This window comes from Ovis aries, chromosome X (assembly GCF_016772045.2).
Source record: "Ovis aries strain OAR_USU_Benz2616 breed Rambouillet chromosome X, ARS-UI_Ramb_v3.0, whole genome shotgun sequence".
NCBI lineage: Eukaryota > Metazoa > Chordata > Mammalia > Artiodactyla > Bovidae > Ovis > Ovis aries.
This window is the reverse complement of record NC_056080.1, coordinates 49,757,405-49,773,485: the sequence shown is the minus strand read 5'-3', so window position 1 is coordinate 49,773,485 and position 16,081 is coordinate 49,757,405. Positions and strand designations below refer to the sequence as shown.

Genomic DNA, 16,081 nt, shown 5'->3' with positions numbered 1-16,081 from the left:
TTAGTTGTTCTTGGCTTTCTGTTCTTCTCTATAATATGAAGATTACTTTTTGCCTTTAATTTTAATGTATCTGATATTAGTATTGCCATACTATTTTTTCTATTTTGTTATTATTATTTTTATTTTATATTTTATATATATTTTGGTGTGGTTTTGTTTTAGATGAGGCTAAGTGGTATGTAACTAGATTACAAAAAAAAAACTTGTTATAACAGTCTTGTCTTTGTTAGATGAGGCTAATTTGTTTACAATTATTATGTTTATTGATATATTCTGACTAATTTCTACTTCCTTTTTGTTCATTTTCAGTTTAACATAAATGTTTTTAGCTTCTCTATCCCTGATTATTTCTGCTGATCTGGATGCTATAATTCATATTTACATTCACATTGTCCTTAAATATCATATATATGTATATATATGTATGTATTTGTGTATGTATATTTTATAAATATTAATATATATTTGCTAGACCATTTAATATATATATATAATGTATATAAACATTTTATATATATAAAATATTCTCACAAATTCTTTGGTTTTTCAGTATTTTTATCCTCTTAACTGTGGCAAGGGCTTTTAGTATGCTTGAACTACCCATTTGAACCCCTAATTATTTTGGACAGTTTTAGTTTGCCATTTTAAACAAAAGGTCAGTTATGGTAATTTTATAGTCACATTAGACATAGTTTATCAGTTGCTTTGCTTATCATTGATTCTTTTTCTCTATAATTTCTCTCTGGCTTCATTTATCTTATTTATAAGATACATAGTTTTCCTGTGTATGTAATGACAGTATGTAGGTGCTTGACTCTAGCTAAAGACTGAAAGTGCCTTTATTTTGCCCTTATGAGGTATTAGCTGGATACAACGATCCAGGTTGACAGTTCTACTTCATGTGTAAATATTTCTAGCATCTATTGTTGTTTTCCCCCAGACTAGTTTATCTTTCTTTGGAAGGAAGCATGTTTCCCCTCTAGTGGTTCTTAAGATTGTTGCTTTATTATTATTTATTATGATGATTGTATAATTCATTTTAATGCAAAGTACAAATACAGGCACAGCTAAATCTGTGGTGATGGAAAATGGAAAGTAGTTGCAAGGGTGAGTGAAGATTGCTTGGAAATGGGATGAGAAAACCCTCTGGAGGGATAGAAATGTTCTACATCTTGTTTTGGGTGGTGTATACAATTGTCAAAATTGATCATATTGAATATATATGTGCTCTATGCATTTTAATCTATGTAAATCACTTATCAGGAAAAAAAGAATTAAGTTTCAGTACATTGTGATAAATTTCCTGCAAGAACCTCTCAGCACCCTTTGGGGCAGAGCCAATTGTTCAGCTGTCCCAAAAAGTCCATATGAAACAAAGGAATGAAACATGGCATCTGGATCTTCATCTTCTTCTCCAAAGTGCACATCCAGGTTTGACACAAACTGGAATATATTGTCCAGTGTTATTGTCTTTTTTAAGTGAACCAATGATTCTGTGTCTCCATCCTGGCTTTATTAATCAGTCTTAGCTTCTGCAATTAGCCTACTCACAACACAGTTTGTTTGGGCATCAGTATCTACAACTTTCTCACACCTGAAGAGCAGTGGGAGGTAATTTCCCTCTATATAGCTAGGCACACACACACACACACACACTCACACACTCACAGACCCCTCTGAAATCTCTATCCCAATGGTTATGGAACAAAACTTAAGTGTCTCAGTGGGATATTGTATTTGGAATAATCTTGGAAATAATGAGAGAAGATTATTTCAGATCACAAGGGCAGACGGTACTAAGTGGCTTCTCAACTTAGCAACACTGTCATTGTATCAAACACCTGACACTTTATTCTTGATGTTATGAGGTTTTATTCACTGTGTCTAGGAGTAGGTTGATTTTTATTTATCTTGCTCAGTGGACTTTTGGTGTGAGAACTCAGATTTCTTCAAATTTGAAAAGTAATTAGCAATCTCCATTTATTGCTTCTTTGTTATTCTCTTAATATTTTTGAACTTTCTATTAGATGAAATAGATGAATTATCTTCCATGTATCTTAACTATTCTTTGGTAATTTTATCTTTTTTAATTTAAATTTACTTATTTTAATTGGAGGCTAATTGCTTTACAATATTGTAAAATATTGTAAAAATATTGGTTTTGCCATACATCAACATGAATCTGCCACATGTTCCCAATAATTTTTTTTTATTAGTACCTGCTACATGCTTTGTGAGTTCTTTAGTACTGTATCTTCCAAGTCACCAATTTGCTCTTTGGCCATATCCAGTCAAATTTGTCTCATCTAGTGCATATTAAAATTTTCAATGACATTTTTATTTCCAAATTTTTAAATTTCTTTCTTTTCATTTTTATTAATTTCTTTCATTGTATACACTTTTTAATATGTTGGTTCTTTATCTCTTTGAAGTATCCTAAGCATAATGGCACCCCACTCCAGTACTCTTGCCTGGAAAATCCCATGGATGGAGGAGCCTGGTAGGCTGCAGTCCATGGGGTCGCTAAGAGTCAGTCAGTACTTAGCGACTTCACTTTGATGCATTGGAGAAGGAAATGGCAACCCACTCCAGTGTTCTTGCTTGGAGAATCCCAGGGTCGGGGGAGCCTGGTGGGCTGCCATTTATGGGGTCGCATAGAGTTGGACACGACTGAAGCGACTTAGCAGCAGCAGCAAGCATACTTAGTCTTTCAGATCACTCCATAATTTTATTGCTATCTCGAGTGAATTAATGATCTGGCTGTTAATTTTTCTTGTTATTAAATTTATTCATGTGTTTTGGAATTTTGGTTTTCAGTTTAATTTGAATGAAAGATTTTTGTTCTCTACCTCTATTTATTAGCCTAATTACCCACCCTTATCATGAAGTTGATTGGTTGCTTCCTCCCAGCTCTTCAGGCTTAAATTCACTACAAATCCCAAAATGATAGTTCCAAATTATGGCCTCATGATGTTACTGAGGATACCATAGATCCAAGAGATCAAATAGAACCGATTACGATAGCTAGTAAGCAGCTTGGCTCAGCATCTAGCGACAAAGTTTGGTCTTTAATTGTTTTCTTTCTTAAACCTGTAGTTTGCCAGAGTTTTGCTGAGCTAAGTTTTAGCGTCTTTTCACAAGCAGAGGTAGCCTCATCTTAGTCCCAGATTTTTTGTTTCCTTTCCCTCAAAGAGACCAAATTCCTCCAGTTCCTGCTTGATAACCCATAGTCCAGCAATCCAGTTGCTTCGTTCCACTCATTATTTTGTATTACTGATCTAGTGAGGTTTTTTTTTTTTTTTTTGTATTTGAGCTTGACTATCTTTTATGGTCTGTCTGTCTATATATTTTTATTTATAATTTCTTATATCTTTGGAGCAAAGAGTATGTTACCAAAATATGTGAAATCAGTGTGTTATACTGACCTGGCTACAGTATAAGTTTAATATATGTCTGTGGGTATGAGTTGTCCTCTTGAAAATAACAAAAAACAGCTAACATGGTGTGAAACATGTACTGTACTTAAGATCCTTTATATTCTTCACAAATCACTTAATCATGATTAAAATCCTTTGCATTAAGAAGAGCTTTGCAGGAAACTGTGTGAAACTCATCCCGAGATGTAGTTATCTTGACAAAGCTGTTATTTGTTTTTATGTTCTGTTTTACTTTATAGAAAGTTTCCTTCCCCTGCCTAAGCACTTTAAGTCGAACCCTTGGAGAGGAAAACAAGCAGTAAGTGGCAATGAACAAGGGACTATTATTTGCTTTCAAAGTATCTCAGAACACTTCAAAAAAATATTCCAAATAAAGAGGTGTTACCTAGTGACTCAGATGGTAAAGAATCTGCCTGCAGTACAGGAGACCCGGGTTTGATCTCTGGGTAAAGAAGATTCCCCTGGAGGAGGGAATGGCTACCCACTCTGGTATTCTTGCCTAGAGAATTCCATGAACAGAGGAGCCTGGCAGACGGTAGTCCATGGAGTCGCAAAAAGTCAGACATGACTGAGTGACTAACACACTTGCTTCCTTGGGTGCTTTTGAGTTCAGGACTCTCAAAGCTTTAAAATTAAGTAAGGCTCAAAGTTTCATTGGATTGAGATTTTTAAGCTCAGATTGCAGCTCCCAAACTAATAATTAAAATCCAATCTCAAGACTGCTAATTTAAGTAAACATTCCATGCATAGTCACTAAAATAAATCTCATTTATTTTTCAATATTTCTGTATGATATATCCATGTTTAAGAACCGTATTCTTCTTAAAAATAACATAAATAAAAGTTTACATTTACAGAACTTATGTGTCAAACAGTAAAACTAGGTCTTGATGTACATTATATAGTAATTAATGATACACATTATGTCATTTGATAGTCTCAATAACTCCAATAACTTCTTTAGGTAAGATTTTTTTATTATCCTCATTTTATAAATGAGGAAACTAAAACTCAGGAAGATGTAGCAGATATAAGTTGGTGACTGGATTAACAATGATTTATTTCAACAGTTTTTTACAGTTTGCTATATGGACAAGCCCAACTACTTGAAACATAAAATGTCCAAAGTTGAACTCTATTGTTTTGATTCATATGAGAACAGTGAAGATGTCTCCAGGAGCTTGAAAAGTCAATCTGATTGATAAGAGTGTGAAGTTAATAGAAATAATGTTAAAATAATAAAATCTTTCAAAAATTCTCTAGGTTCAAGCCATTGCTTTTGTACCTAGAGAGGAATATTTGCTACTATTTGTACTGTGTTTACTGCTCGATTTTATTAAATTCAAATAGCTAATGAAACTTTTTAAAACTTTTTTTAAAACTAACTTTTAATTGACCATGTAAATATTTTTTTTTAATTTTAGTTTTTTATTTTTTAAATTTTAAAATCTTTAATTCTTACATGCATTCCCAAACATGAACCCCCCTCCCACCTCCCTCCCCATAACAACTTTCTGGGTCATCCCCATGCACCAGCCCCAAGCATGCTGCATCCTGCGTCAGACATAGACTGGCGATTCAATTCACATGATAGTATACATGTTAGAATGTCATTCTCCCAAATCATCCCACCCTCTCCCTCTCCCTCTGAGTCCAAAAGTCCGTTATACACATCTGTGTCTCTTTCCCTGTCTTGCATACAGGGTCGTCATTGCCATCTTCCTAAATTCCATGACCATGTAAATATTGAATGTCAATTTGATTAAATTTCCTGAAAGTTTTAAAACGCAATTACAAATTTGGCACTGTTTTTTTTTTTTTTTAAAAAAAAGACTTCAGTTTGAATAGCATTTTAAACCTACATGTATACAATGGTTACAAATATATTCGTGATCTTGCATTTAAGCCTATTCTAAAATATGAACACTATGGGTTTAATTTGTTTCCTCTTTATTGCTGCTCTTACATTTTTCCTTTTTTAGGTTGTTATGATCATTTTGATATTTTCCTAGAATTTCACTCTTTTTCATTTTCCTAGGATTTCAATAATCTTACTGAACTGAGAGGAAAAGAGAAATGCCATCTCAGACAAGCTGAGGTAACAGAATACATGTTATCAACTAATTGATTCTTTGGGGGAAATTATAGGACATGGTTGAATAGTTAAAGGTAATTTTAACCATGTGGCATTGGCTAAGATCCTCTTAAGAATGATGTTTTATTTGATATTTCACACTACATCTCTGTAGTAGTGTATTTCACACTACTTTAGGGGATGACTTGTCTTTAACAAAATGAGGCATTCTGTACTGTCTGCATGTTGGAAGTACCCATTATTCTGTCTTTTTTGCTGTTTGTATCTGGGTTGTTACTACTATTAAGGCTTATATTTTTTATTTTATTATAATTAGTAAGGCTTTTTAGTGGACCCATCTCTTAGGAGATGAAGGATTGAGTCTTCCTAGATAGTTCTCTTATTTGCATTATATCATTAATCATCTTGCAGTACTCTATTGGACCTATTATTATGTTTGACCATTAGGGCTAATCTGTTTTACCATTTCTCGGTATACATAACTGCTTGCCTATGTGTGAATTATTTTTTAAAAAGTTACTATTTCTGACAGGATATACTTTGTGGCCACATGGTGACTGGATGACTCTTCTGTATGAATTAGGAAGAGGTACTTCCTATAGATTTACGCAGCCCCAGGATCAGGGTGCATGGTTTGAAAACCAGACCAGGCAGCATACAAACACAATAGCCATTGGTTTGTACCTGTTTTCCTAGAACAACATATGGCTTACTCATTGTTTCTCATGTATTCTTTTCTGTCTACCCTCCAACAGAAAGAAGTACATATCTATATTTTAAAAATAGACATATTCTTAAAATGAAAAAAAACACTCATGCATGTTTAAGAATTTCTTATGTAAAAGCAAGAAAAAGTAAATATCCTATGGTATTTACTATTGTTTTTTTTTTAATAACAATTAACTTCTTTTAAAAATTTGGATATCATTGTGTACTCATAGCCCTTTAAAGACTAAACCAGTTTAGTTAATCATAATGTGTAGATCAAAAAGTCACAGTTTGGTAGTAGGATAGCATGTAAATTGACTATCCATCCTTTTAACACTGCCTCTGATGTCCTTGAAAGCATTCTTGTTTGTAACAAAACGATTTATTTATTAGGCATATCTGATTTTTTCCCTGCCCCAAAACATGTATCAACTACCTTCTTTACTAGTTCTTTTAGTGGAGATTAGTCTGAATGCAGGAATGCTTTTTAAAATTGATGGCAGACAAAAATGATAGTTCCACCATTGCTATTATCGGGCCATTAATGTGTGTGTGTGTGTATGTGTATGTGTGTGTGTGTGTGTGTGTGTGTGTGTGTGTGTGTGTGTACCCTATTTTTCTTATGATGCAGTTTCATCAGTCACTAACTATATTAACATTTGAGGTGGGTAGGAGCTTAGAAACCAGGATACTCACAAATATGACTGTTAACTATTTTTTACAGAGCATATGCAAAATGCTCTGGCCCTTTTTTTTTTTGAACACACTTAAGAAAAACAAGGTACCAAGTTCTTGGTTAGCATGTGCTAGCCTATTCCCCATGTATCTACCCCTGTGTACCATATATTTTTAAGTCTTAGCTCAAGCAACTCCTCCTCCTATGGGGAGCTCTTCTGATTCCTTCATTAAAGTTGTGTTTTCCCTCTCTATGCTCTCCTAACACAGTGTCTAGCACTCATCACACTGTTTTAATTTTCTCTTTACTTCTCTGTCTTCCTCTATTTAGCTGTAATACTCTCTTGAGTTGTGTCTTATTCATCTGATAGACATATTAGATTCTTCTTGTTGCATGGTAGATGTTCAATTACCTACACATTAAATATTTTAAAGAGGCTTAAAGAAAATACACAGGGATGACCTGGTTTTACTAGCCAATCCCTAAAGATTGGACTGTGCTCCCTGGTGAAGATGGAAAAGAAATTCTATAACACTAGAGTCCCTACTTATGGGATAAAGAACTGCTGAGAGCTAAAATACTACCACGCTCTCTGTGGTTGTCATAAAAAGCTGAATATTTCAGGATTAGTCCCTTGCTTTGCACTGGTCAGTTTGCAATTGGGAGGCAAGTCATTAATTCCCTTTTGGGAGGTGGAGGCAGCATTTTACTAGAGATAATGTCCTTGAAATTCTTTGCAGAGTTCCAAAGAATGGCAAGGAGAGATAATAAAGCCTGTCTTAGTGATCAGTGCAAAGAAATAGAGGAAACAATAGAATGGGAAAGACTAGAGATCTCTTCAAGGAAATTAGAGATACAAAGGGAATATTTCATGCAAAATGGGCACAATAAAGGACAGAAATGGTATGAACCTAACAGAAGCAGAAGATATTAAGAAGAGGTGGCAAAAATACAAAGAACTATACAAAAAATACCTTTATGACCCAGATAACCACAATGGTATGATCACTCACCTAGAGCCAGACATCCTGGAATGTGAAGTCAAGTAGGCCTTAAGAAGCATCACTGCGAACAAAGCTAGTGGAGGTGATGGAATTCCAGCTGAGCTGTATCAGATCCTGAAAGATGACTCTGTTTAAAAAAATATATATATATGATGCTGATAACACCAATATGCAACAGGACTCAATAAGCCAGCAAGTTTGGAAAACTCAGCAGTGGCCAGAAGATTGGAAAAAGTCAGTTTTCATTCCAATTCCAAAGAAAGGCAATGCCAAAGAATGTTCAAACTACTGCACAATTGCACTCATCTCACACACTAGCAAAGTAATGCTCAAAATTATGCAAACCAGGCATCAATAGTATGTGAACCTAGAACTTTCAGATGTTCAAGCTGGATTTTGAAAAGGCAGAGGAACCAGAGATCAAATTCCCAACATCTGTTGGACCATCGAAAAACAAGAGAATTCCAGAAAACATCTATTTCTGCTTTATTGACTACACCAAAGCCTTTAACTGTGTGGATCACAACAAGCTGGAGAGTTCTTAAAGAGATGGGAATACTGATCACCTTACCTGCCTCCTAAGAAATCTGTATGCAGGTCAAGAAGCAACAGTTAGAACTGGACATGGAATAACAAACTGGTTCCAAATTGGGAAAGGAGTATGTCAAGGCTGTATATGGTCACCCTGCTTAACTTCTATGCAGAGTACATCATGCAGAATGCTGGTCTGGATGAAGCACAAGCTGGAATCAAGATTGCCGGGAGAAATATCAATAACTTCAGATACACAGATGACACCACTCTTATGGTAGAAAGCAAAAAAAGAGCTAAAGAGCCTCTTGATGAAAGTGAAAGAGGAGAGTGAAAAAGCTGGCTTAAAACTCAGCATTCAAAAAACTAAGATCATGGCATCCATTCCCTTCACTTCATGGCAAACAGATGGGGAAACAATGGAAACAGTGACAGACTTTATTTTCTTGGACTCCAAAATCACTGTAGATGGTGAATGCAACCATAAAATTAAAAGATGCTTGCTCTTTGGAAGAAAAACTATGACCAACCTAGACAGCATATTAAAAAGCAGACACATTACTTTGCCAACAAAGGTCCATCTAGTCAAATCTATGGTTTTTCCAGTAGTCATGTATGGATATGAGCATTGGACTTCAAAGATAACTGAGTGATGAAGAATTGATGCTTTTGAACTGTGGTGTTGGAGAAGACTCTTGAGAGTCCCTTGGACTGCAAGGAGATCAAACCAATCAATTGCAAAGGAAATTGGTCCTGAATATTGATTGGAAGGACTGATGCTGAAAGTCATTACTTTGGCCACCTGATGCAAAGAACTGACTCATTGGAAAAGACCCTGATGCTGGTAAAGACTGAAAGTGGGAGGAGAATGGGATGACAGAGGATGAGATGGTTGGATGGCATCACTGACTCAATGGACTTGAGTTTAAGCTAGCTCCAGGAATTGGTGATGGATAGGGAAGCCTGGCATGGTGCAGTCCAGGGGTCGCAAAGAGTTGGACACAACTGAGCGACTGAATTGAACTGAACTGAATATTCTTGCATCTTAAAAGATGAGTAGGTATCAGTTAATCCAAGGCAATTGGGAGTAGACCATTCCAAGTAGAGGTGACAACTAGAGCCAGGAGCCATCCACAAAAGATGGGGGGCGGGGAGGTATGAAAATCCCAGAAGTTCATTGTTTCTGGGAGGTGACTATGAAGCAAAGAAGCTGATGTGATAAATTAACCTGTAAAGGTAAACAGAAATAGGATTCTGGATGGCCTTTTTTGCTGCATTAAGTCCTAGGATTTTGTGTTGGTATAGAGAAACAGGAGAGATCATAGTATAGTGAGTAAAAACACTCTCAGGCTGCCTGGATTTGAAACTCAACTCTGATCTTTACTCACTATCTGAGTTAAACTTTTTTTATATTTATACAGTAGAAAGATCACTCTGGCTGTCTGTATGGAGGATGATTTGGGATAGAATAGGACAAGAATGGGGAGGAAACAATAGGGGTTTAGTTTGTCCCCTCAAGAGCTCCTGTTGACATTTGCTGGATATTTTTGAGGTATAGTTTTCTGTAATGATTTTAATGAAATCACATACTTTAGAGATGGATTTTGTGAAGATTCAATTAAATTAAACCTTCCCATTTTGTTTTTCCTAAGAATGCCCGTGCGATGAACTTACTGGGAAGTCAAACTCAGGAGCTTTCAGAAACTTGCATTTCATAGCTAAACTTTGAGAGTACAGTCCTCAGAGTACAGTTTAAAACTCAGTTTCTGAGAAGGTGCCCTGAGAGAAGGAAGCTGTTGCCCAGAATAAAACTGAAAATAGCACAGTTTATTTCTAGTATGGATTCGAGGCTAACAGTTTATCTTCTGATAGATTCCATCTTACTCTAAAAACTCAGGTTACATATATTGCTGCTTCTTTTATATAGTATTTTGAATATGATTGAGGCAGTGGGTATAATGAAAGGGTCAGAAGATCTTGGCTGTGGACCTAGCTCTGCTACTTACTTAGATATGTGGTCTTAATTATTACATAGATCTCAGTTCCCTTATCTGTAACATGAGATTAATAATACCCACTGTGTTATCTTACAGGACCGTCATGAGAATCAGTTGAGATCATCTATGTGAAAGCACTTGACAAAAGGCACTTTAAAAATGAAATGATTTTTTAAAACATTTAAGAATGACTCAAAATATAATGTTATACATGTACATGTTTGTTCCTTCATTAAATGAACTCAGCAAGAATTGAAAGATATGCCAGACATGCACCTGTTATACAAGTCACCTTAGTTTGCCCATAGTTCAAAATTTATAGGTCCTCACAGGGAGACTCTGTGCTTCCAGTGAAAGCTCAGGAATTCTACCTTCAACTTTTTTCCTGCTAAAAAGTTCTTGTTAATTACTTGTTTGTTTTGAGTTCCATTCCAGAACATTATGGTTTCTCCAACTCTAACCATTAATCAATGAGGCATTGGTGCCCCCCTTTCTAGTATATCTACCTTCTGATAAACTCTAGATGAGATATACTGCATCTAAACTGGCGCCTCAACAACGGCTTTGAAAAGTACCTCAGAGATCTCTGTCCTTTTAGAAGTTTGTCTCCATCCACCTCTATACTAAAGATGGACCTAAAACTAAAAAATCCTGAGTTCTGGTACAGTTTCCATGGCCAGATCCCAGGGCTGCTGGACTGGGACATGGGAAATGAGTTCTTCCTTCCTTGCACCACAGACCAGTGCCCCTTAGCTGAGCAGAACCTTGCCAAATACAGACGTCAAGTAATGGAGACTCCAAAAGTACCTCAAGAGAGAGGATCCAGTCCTGGAAAAGATCATCCTAACTCTGAACCCAACCTGTGGATGTGGGTGAATCCCAACATTGCATGCTCCCTTGACAGCCAGGAGACCCCAGAGCCCAGTAAGAAAAAGGATCTGGCACACATACTTCTTTCTCCTCAGCTACTCGCAAAAGATGAAGTATCTAACTGCTCAGAGGCCACAGTGACGCAGTCCCTGCCATCTTCCTCCAGCAAGCAATCTCCCCTACAGAAGCAGATCACCTCTTTCTCCAGTGACAAGGAACGCACAGAAGATGAGACCAAGGAAAAAAATAGCAACTCCTCTGTGACCCTCCAGTCCCCAAACAAAGGGGAGTGCTTCCAGAGCCAGAAGCTATGGCAAGGCAACAGCCAAGAGAGGAAGTCCTGGCCTCGTCCCCCCCTCAATTATAGTCACCTAATTGCTCTGGCACTTAGAAACAGCCCTCCCTGTGGCCTCAATGTGCAAGAGATCTACAGTTTCACCCAACAGCATTTCCCCTTTTTCTGGACAGCTCCATATGGGTGGAAGAATACCATCCGCCACAACCTCTGCTTCCTGGACAGCTTTGAGAAGGCGCCAGTCAGCCTTGAGGATGGGGCCAGTGCAAGGCCAAGGTCTGGCCTCTGGAGGCTTACTAAGGAGGGACACCGCCGCTTTCAGGAGGAGACTCGTGCCTTAGCCTCTGCTAGAAGAGAGAGTATTCAACAGTGCATGAGCCATCCGGATGTTATGACTTCCCTCTTTGACCTTTAAACAACCACTGCTCCCTTTCTGGAACACTACCACCCTTACTGTGGCTACCTATGATTGGCCCTCATTAATCCCTAAGCCCACTCTGCCTGGAGGTGCCAAGCCTGTATTTAACTACTGCTTCAAGAATGGTATTAACAAAAAAGTGAGGGGTGGATACAGAGAAGGAGGCAAAAGCTTAGAAAGTTGCGTAAGGGCAGTGGCAGTTATTCTGCATTTTGAGCACAAGGAAATCTTAGGAAAAACAGCATGGAAGTTAAGGAGAGAACATATTAAATGAGAAAAGGAATTCTGTTTCCTGGAGAGTATTCTCACACACGAAAGCAAATTGTGGAGTATAAAACATCAAATTCAAGATGGAGTCAGACCTTTAAGTCTCAAATACCGTGTGAAGATATATAAGCATAAAGAGAACTGGGTTTGATGTTTGAAGCCTGAAGATTCAAATGTTCCCCTTCTACTACTCATCAGCTACATCTCCTTTTTCAGTGAACCATTTGACCCTTTAGGGCCTTTTTCCTTTTTTTTGATCCTGGACTTCTCAGCCTTGTTCTGTTGCCATCCACCTTCAGTACTGAAAAATAATTCCAAGCAGATACGTTTTTAGTTTGGATATTGAAAGTCCTTGAATTGAGCTTGTATTAACCCCAAGCCTTCAGTTGTCAAACCTTTATTGTGGATGGGTGTCAAGGTCCATCTGAGATTCTGAGTTTAGTGAGAGACAGACGTATAAACAGATATTTGTAATATAAATATAATAAAATAGATGTACAAGGTTGCCATGGAAATGGGGAGATAATTTTTTCCTAGGAAAGGCATTAAAAAAAATACCTTTGAGCTAGTTTTTAAGAATAAACAAGGATTTTATGGGCATATAAACTAGAGAAAAGACATTACAAAAAAATTACAGAAGCAACAGTATGAGCAAAGAAAATGCAGTGTTTGGGGGAATGGTAGGAAGTTCAGCACAGCTTAGCTATATTAGGGCCAAGAGGTGCAAGAAAGGTGGGCAAGAGGCTTTTCCTCTATTACTTAGGTGTTTGTTGTGTGGGCTATTAGGAACTAGGAGGTAAAAGTGGTGTTTACTTAAAATAAAAACAATAATAAACACTTCAGCATTTATTTTTCTAATTTCAAAATTCATTTTAATAGCATTTCCATACAAATAGCTTCCTTTATCAGATTTAAGCATTTCTTTTTGCCTTTTATATTAATATATTGTTAAAGAAATATCCAGAAGAAAATATATTACATTTTAAGTATGTATTTAGGTGCAAAACTTTCAATAATGGGAATACAAAAATGCCTGTAAAACATAAAAGCAACAAAGTCAAGAGTTGTAGATCAGTTGAAACCTTTACATTTTTGTGATGGTCTATTATATCTCATACAAAACTATATTAAGATAGATTTCAAGCAACATTCAAACTATTTTCTTTGAAAAAATAATTGTAAATGCTACTTCTGTATCATTGCTGCTGCTGCTGCTGCTGCTGCTGCTGCTGCTGCTGCTGCTGCTGCTGCTGCTGCTGCTGCTGCTGCTGCTGCGTCACTTCAGTCTTCAGTCATGTCCAACTCTGTGCGACCCCATAGACAGCAGCTCACCAGGCTCCTCCGTCCCTGGGATTCTCCAGGCAAGAACACTGGAGTGGGTTGCCATTTCCTTCTCCAATCCATGAAAGTGAAAAGTGAAAGTGAAGTTGCTCAGTCGTGTCCAACTCTTTGCGACCCCATGGACTGCAGCCTACCAGGCTCCTCCATCCATGGGATTTTCCAGGCAAGAGTACTGGAGTGGGGTGCCATTGCCTTCTCCTCTGTATCATTAAGCGAAGTTAACAGAATACCTTGGAATTAATAAAATATTCTGGCTATATTCAGCATTTGATTCTCTTTTTTTCAAAATTAGCACATAAGTAAAACAGCCTGTTGTGAAATTAACAAGAATCATTTTATCACAAACTCTATTTTGAATAATTTTAATATGTCTACTTCTTAATTTTTCCAAAAAATGCAGTTTCATTTGCAGAACTGAATTTAAATTTTCTCCTGTAAATTGGCATCTTTAGGCTTTGAAACACTCTATTCCATTTTTCCTGAACCTTCTTTCTGCTCTATTTGGAAAAAGCAGTGGCTGGCATGACACTTCACTTCTTCAGTTATCTTAGATGATTCAGATGAAGGCAGATCTTCCTTTGAAAGACTATCTTGCTCCTGCTTTTCCTCTTCACCACTATCATGATACTTAAAGAGACCTTCATGGTTACTGCTTTCCAGAGGTCATCCTTTTTCACTGATGCCAGCTGCAATGCTTGCACTGCTATAACTATTCTCTCCTTTAGGAGGCTTCAAAGTCAGTTCTGGGAAAGCAAGGTGACATTCACCATTCACCACATAAATGAAAACTTTGTTAATGTCAATAGGTGCTTTGGTATTTATCATATCTGGCATATAGTTAATACAGATATTAGTTCCCTTTTGTTTGCTTGCCACTTCTTTCTTACTGAGTTTGTGGGGTTTTCTTTTTTCTGTATTTATTTGAACCCAAACTTTCAGGCTAAGCAGAATGAGAAAAATACATGGATGGCACAGGGTTATATTAATTTATTTATGTCATAATCCCTTGATCCTGCACCCTGCATTTGTGGCCTCAGTTTGAGAGCTATCTGAATAAGAAAGTTGATTATTTTTGGTAATGTCTACATGCTTCTTTCCTCTGCTATTCTTTGAAGAGATTTCACCCTCTTCATCTTTAAACACAGTGTGAGGATTTCTATCAAACATATGTATCAAATCTCCCTTTCTCTAATTCTTCAAGAACTCACAGTTCTTCTGTATCAGTAGGCAAACTATCTTTTAACTGTTATCCTTTCTGCTAAATATGCTTCAAAATTGGAGAGAGGGTTGGAGAGAGGGTCAGTTTGAAGGATGCTAGTAATCAATTTTCCCCAACTCCTGTGTCACTTTTAGAATCATTTTCTGGAAAAGATTTCACCTGCCCGTCACCAATTTCAGGAAATTCTTTGAAATAGAAATTCATATTTTCTTGATATAACTCTTGCCTAGCATTTTTTTTTTTTTTACTGATACTGAATCAAGCGTATAGCTTGCTTTGTAGAGCACTTATACTTTATTTAAAAGTGCAAGTTAGTTCAGTAGCAGAGACACATCTTCTTGCCATAAAAGCAAGAGGACAAAATGGTATGGTAGCATTGTAAAATCAGTCTTAAATATGGGATCTTTTTCAAACAACATCAAAATTACCTAATAGGATGTTCTGCCAAAGCTGGATTCTTTCTGCAGATTTGAGGAGTTCCATTTTCAGATGTCTCCTCTGGGTTAGTGACAGAGGTGGCAAAGACAGCTACAGGGGCCAAAAGGCTGATGATAGCAGGTTCCAGGACCACGGTCAGGAATGACAACACTGCGGGATTCAGGGTCAGCAACAAGACTGGGACAGGGGAGCAGCACGGATGCAGGGTTCAACAGGGAAGGTAGGGACAGAGAGGGGTTCAGTGTGGGCAGGGCTGAGTTCAGGCTCAAAGGCTCCAGCTTCCTAGTCCTTGGGAGTAATGCGAGCAATTTTGCTGAAGGAAAAGAGCAAGGTGGGGCTGCTCAGCCACCCGCGTGGTGAAGCCTGGGGCAGTAACTAAAGTTTTCTAGGAGAAGACTTGGATGAGTTCCTTAACCTCAGAACCAATGACTGTAGTTGGCACCTTCTTCTGGCTCCACTCAGAAGAAGGCTGAGGTGACTTTTGTGCATTTCTAGTCATTGAATTTTATACTAGCAGTAATAGTCGCACCTGTGCCACTGTCAGTATTACCTCTAAGGTCACACACTACATTTACGGAGGAGCTTTTGAAAATCGAGGATAACAAATACACATTTAAAACTTGGAACTCAGTTTATCAGCCTCCCTACTGCCATATTATCATCAGCCTCCCTACTGCCATATTATCACCGCCCCCAGCATCACTAGCCTCTGTGACTATAAGAAGAAAAAGCAAATGGCCACACCCACTTTAGGATGAAATGCTCTAAAATGACCAAATAAATCA

General features: G+C 37.2%; 1 protein-coding gene across 1 annotated transcript; it reads left to right on the top strand.

The window, feature by feature from the left end:
• The first annotated feature begins 11,077 nt into the window (after positions 1-11,077).
• Positions 11,078-12,028, top strand: FOXR2 (forkhead box R2). Its single transcript, XM_004022046.4, has one exon. It carries the CDS (start codon positions 11,078-11,080, stop codon positions 12,026-12,028), a length of 951 nt encoding a protein of 316 aa, XP_004022095.1.
• Positions 12,029-16,081: the final 4,053 nt, after the last annotated feature.

Coding starts and splice junctions, on each gene's coding strand:
- FOXR2 (XM_004022046.4), top strand. CDS start 11,078: ATGGACCTAAAACTAAAAAATCCTGAGTTCTGGTACAGTTTCCATGGC.